The 6000-nt window shown below is 46.7% G+C and overlaps 1 protein-coding gene across 2 annotated transcripts in view; it reads right to left on the bottom strand.

Annotated features, from left to right (window-relative positions):
• The window catches only part of wdr91 (WD repeat domain 91), a 54806-nt gene that overhangs the window by 23867 nt on the left and 24939 nt on the right, over positions 1–6000 (bottom strand). For both annotated transcript variants that reach the window (XM_079256923.1, XM_079256924.1), the window contains exons 7-8: positions 5466–5637; positions 4227–4406 (exon numbers count right to left, since the gene is read on the bottom strand). In XM_079256923.1, the coding sequence (XP_079113049.1) occupies positions 4227–4406; positions 5466–5637 (352 nt within the window). The remainder of the gene's footprint in view (positions 1–4226; positions 4407–5465; positions 5638–6000) is intronic.

The following is a 6000-nucleotide window of genomic DNA, read 5'->3' as shown; positions in this document are numbered from 1 at the left end:
CTCCATCATCCATCCATCATCCATCCATCATCCATCCATCATCACTCCATCATCACTCCATCATCCATCCATCATCCATCCATCATCCATCCACCATCCACTCCATCATCACTCCATCATCCATCCATCATCACTCCATCATCACTCCATCATCCATCCATCATCCATCCATCATCACTCCATCATCACTCCATCATCACTCCATCATCCATCCATCATCACTCCATCATCACTCCATCATCCATCCATCATCCATCCATCATCACTCCATCATCACTCCATCATCCATCCATCATCAATCCATCATCACTCCATCATCCATCCATCATCCATCCACCATCACTCCATCATCACTCCATCATCCATCCATCATCCATCCATCATCCATACATCATCACTCCATCATCACTCCATCATCACTCCATCATCCATCCATCATCCATCCATCATCCATCCATCATCACTCCATCATCCATCCATCATCCATCCATCATCCATCCATCATCCATCCATCATCACTCCATCATCCATCCATCATCACTCCATCATCACTCCATCATCCATCCATCATCCATCATCATCACTCCATCATCCATCCATCATCATCACTCCATCATCACTCCATCATCCATCCATCATCACTCCATCATCCATCCATCATCCATCCATCATCCATCCATCATCACTCCATCATCCATCCATCATCACTCCATCATCACTCCATCATCCATCATCATCATCATCACTCCATCATCACTCCATCATCCATCCATCATCACTCCATCATCCATCCATCATCATCACTCCATCATCACTCCATCATCCATCCATCATCATCACTCCATCATCACTCCATCATCCATCCATCATCATCACTCCATCATCACTCCATCATCCATCCATCATCACTCATCATCCATCCATCATCACTCCATCATCCATACCATCATCCATCCATCATCCATCCATCATCACTCCATCATCCATCATCATCATCCACTCCATCATCACTCATCATCACTCCATCATCACTCCATCATCCATCCATCATCACTCCATCATCACTCATCATCCATCCATCATCACTCCATCATCCATCCATCATCACTCCATCATCACTCATCATCCATCCATCATCACTCCATCATCCATCCATCATCACTCCATCATCCATACATCATCACTCCATCATCACTCCATCATCACTCCATCATCCATCCATCATCCATCCATCATCACTCCATCATCCATCCATCATCCATCCATCATCACTCCATCATCCATCCATCATCCATCCATCATCCATACATCATCCATACATCATCACTCCATCATCCATCCATCATCACTCCATCATCCATCCATCATCACTCCATCATCCATCCATCATCACTCCATCATCACTCCATCATCCATCCATCATCACTCCATACATCACTCCATCATCACTCCATCATCCATACATCACTCCATCATCACTCCATCATCACTCCATCATCCATCCATCATCACTCCATCATCACTCCATCATCACTCCATCATCCATCCATCATCACTCCATCATCCATCCATCATCACTCCATCATCCATCCATCATCACTCCATCATCACTCCATCATCCATCCATCATCACTCCATCATCCATACATCACTCCATCATCACTCCATCATCACTCCATCATCCATCCATCATCACTCCATCATCACTCCATCATCCATCCATCATCACTCCATCATCACTCCATCATCACTCCATCATCCATACATCACTCCATCATCACTCCATCATCACTCCATCATCCATCCATCATCACTCCATCATCACTCCATCATCCATACATCATCACTCCATCATCCATACATCATCCATCCATCATCACTCCATCATCCATCCATCATCACTCCATCATCCATACATCACTCCATCATCACTCCATCATCCATCCATCATCACTCCATCATCACTCCATCATCCATACATCATCCATCCATCATCACTCCATCATCCATCCATCATCACTCCATCATCCATCCATCATCACTCCATCATCACTCCATCATCCATCCATCATCACTCCATCATCACTCCATCATCCATCCATCATCCATCCATCACTCCATCATCACTCCATCATCCATCCATCATCACTCCATCATCACTCCATCATCCATCCATCATCACTCCATCATCCATCCATCATCACTCCATCATCCATCCATCATCACTCCATCCATCCATCCATCACTCCATCATCATTCCATCATCCATCCATCATCCATACATCCATCCATCCATCATCACGCCATCATCATTAATCCATCATCCATCCATCATCACTCCATCATCCATACATCACTCCATCATCACTCCATCATCACTCCATCATCCATCCATCATCACTCCATCATCACTCCATCATCCATCCATCATCACTCCATCATCACTCCATCATCACTCCATCATCCATACATCACTCCATCATCACTCCATCATCACTCCATCATCCATCCATCATCACTCCATCATCACTCCATCATCCATACATCATCACTCCATCATCCATACATCATCCATCCATCATCACTCCATCATCCATCCATCATCACTCCATCATCCATACATCACTCCATCATCACTCCATCATCCATCCATCATCACTCCATCATCACTCCATCATCCATACATCATCCATCCATCATCACTCCATCATCCATCCATCATCACTCCATCATCCATCCATCATCACTCCATCATCACTCCATCATCCATCCATCATCACTCCATCATCACTCCATCATCCATCCATCATCCATCCATCACTCCATCATCACTCCATCATCCATCCATCATCACTCCATCATCACTCCATCATCCATCCATCATCACTCCATCATCCATCCATCATCACTCCATCATCCATCCATCATCACTCCATCCATCCATCCATCACTCCATCATCATTCCATCATCCATCCATCATCCATACATCCATCCATCCATCATCACGCCATCATCATTAATCCATCATCCATCCATCATCACTCCATCATCACACCATCATCACTCCATCATCCATCCATCATCACTCCATCATCCATCCATCATCCATCCATCATCACTCCATCATCCATCCATCATCACTCCATCATCCATCCATCATCACTCCATCATCCATCCATCATCCATCCATCATCACTCCATCCATCCATCCATCCATCATCACTCCATCATCACTCCATCATCCATCCATCATCATCCATCCATCATCCATCCATCATCACTCCGTCATCCATCCATCATCACTCCATCATCCATCCATCCATCATCTGTCATCCATCCATCCATCATCCATCCATCCTCCATCCATCCATCATCACTCCATCATCACTCCATCATCCATACATCATCACTCCATCATCCATCCATCATCATCCATCCATCTTCACTCCATCATCCATCCATCATCCATCCATCATCACTCCGTCATCCATCCATCATCACTCCATCATCCATCCATCCATCATCACTCCATCATCCATCCATCATCACTCCATCATCACTCCATCATCCATCCATCCATCATCACTCCATCATCCATCCATCCATCATCTGTCATCCATCCATCCATCCTCCATCCATCCATCATCCATCCATCCATCCATCATCACTCCGTCATCCATCATCCATCCATCATCACTCCATCATCACTCCATCATCCATCCATCATCACTCCATCCATCCATCCATCCATCCATCCATCCATCATCCATCCATCCATCCATCCATCCATCATCTATCATCCATCCATCATCACTGCATCATCCATCCATCATCACTGCATCATCCATCCATCATCACTGCATCATCCATCCATCATCACTCCATCATCCACCCATTTCCATCTGGCGATCTCACGCTCCATCCTTCCCTCACTCGTGAACAAGACCCAGACATTCGGACATTAAATGACTAAATCTGGAGCTTGATCACACGTTCCATCCTGATACGGTTTCGACTGGACTCCAGATCCATATGAGAGATTTGCTAAGTTTCTGTGGAGAAAAAAAGTGTTCCATCTGATTTAAATCGTCTTCGTCCCGTCTGCTTCCCTGATGACGGTTTAACAGGTTAAGTTGTGTTAGTTAGAGGTCTAAATAGGTTTTCAGTCTAACTACCTGGAACCTGAAACAACCGTTTCAGGCAGACGGGCAGGTGAAACACATACCTGTGATGGAGGCTTGGAAAAAAGCTCTTTTCTCTCCTTCTCATGTTCCTGGATTCTCTTGTGTCTGGGATTGTTGCTGGTAAACATCTGAGACTGGGAATAAGCAGATTCACTGCTTGCTGCCTGGCTGGATGCTCCTTTAACTTCCTTAGCCTGCGTTGCTTCTTTAGCCTTTGCAGCCTAAAAGAAACAGAAACCCTTTCACCGCTCTGCTTTCAGATTACCATACGCTGGTTCGTTGTTTGAAAGCTCGTCTATTGTGGTGCCAGCAACTGTACAGTGTGACCAGCATAACGTCAAACCTGGAAGGAAGTCCCGCAAAAAGACAAGAAGTCTAGAAGACCTGGTCTTGTAGGGGAAATATGTTCTCATACGGAGAACGCCGAAAGCCTGGGTGGTTCCAGCCAAGCTAACAGCCTTTCTCCTCCACCAGCCCAGGACAGATGTCTCTCACTCAGACGTTTCTGTTCTCATCAGTCTTTTGTGAAAGAAAACCTTCACTTTTCAGGAAAGTCAGCATCATCAGCGTGGCGCAGCTGCCTCTCCCTGCCCTCCGTCACAACAACGGTCCTGTTTTCACACTCGACTTGAGCCTAAACAGACCTTTTCCTTCTGTTTACTGAGATCTACTGAATGAACTGGAATCACCAGAACAATGCCACGTAACCGGCTGTTTGGCTACAGCACATTTCTGCATTTTACTCGTTTTACTTTGGAAACCTGGAACCTTTGCGTTGGTGAAACAGTAACTGTATGACATTCAGACTGAAAAGATGACGACGGTGCTGTTGATGGGGAATCCTGCTGGGCAGGAAGGAAGGAGAGAAGGGTAAACACCAGGAGGGAAAACCCAGAGCGACCCCCCTCGGCTCCAGATCTAAACACAAGTCCATCTCCCTTCATGTCCTGCGTCTTGCCGGTCTGCCTCAGGTGAAGCTCTGCTGTCTTCACGCTGCCATGCTATCTACAATGTCCCCACAGGGGGCGCTATCAGCGTATTCTCACAGCTTTCTGAGACAGGTTGTGTTAATCTGTCAAACTTTAGGAGCTAAAACGGGGAACACCTGCTGGGGTGTGATGGACGCCTTACTGGCAGCAAGGCTCCAGAGAGACCAGTTGGACGAGTCAGCGGGTCGGGTCGCTGATGCGACACCGTCTTTCTGACCCAGAACAAATGAAAACAGCCAGACCGGTCGTTAAACCTGGACCAGATCTGGTCCAGCAGCTCGGGGCTCTCACCTGATTCACCGACGCATCCCTCCTGCCAACGGCTGCCTGGCTGGGTGAAGAGCCAGAGATCGCCTGAGCAGGCTTACCCGGGGCGCGCTTGGCCTGTGGGAGGAATGTTGAGAAGAAGTTCCGAGAAGGAGTGGTGACGGCGCTGACGGACCGCTGGCTCGACACCAAGTCCCTGTGAGGGGAGAGAAACCAGGAAGATGGTCACAATGCACAGGTACAAAACCAGTCCATGCAGGTGGAACGGAGCCAGAAGGCTGTGGTCCGGTTCACAGCAGGAGGTCGTCCCGTTTCTAACCTGCTTCACCTTCCCGCCGGATCAGGACATCACGTCCAGATGATCAACTTTCTGCTTTTTCTTTCCACTTTAGACCAAAAAAAGCCAGAAACTTTTTTCTTGGTTGGGAAAAACCAAAGAATGAACAAATAAATGAAGCTGAATGATTTGAGCATCTTTCCAGTTTATTTACAGCTCCAGTGAGTCGAATACATTTACTTCCCTGTTTCCTCGCATGAGCTGGAAGCTAACCCAGAGCGA

The sequence above is a fragment of the Telmatherina bonti genome (genome assembly GCF_933228915.1).
Source record: "Telmatherina bonti genome assembly, chromosome: 17".
In the NCBI taxonomy this organism is placed as follows: domain Eukaryota; kingdom Metazoa; phylum Chordata; class Actinopteri; order Atheriniformes; family Telmatherinidae; genus Telmatherina; species Telmatherina bonti.
The sequence above is the reverse complement of the archived record's forward strand: the minus strand, read 5'-3'. Positions and strand labels throughout refer to the sequence as shown.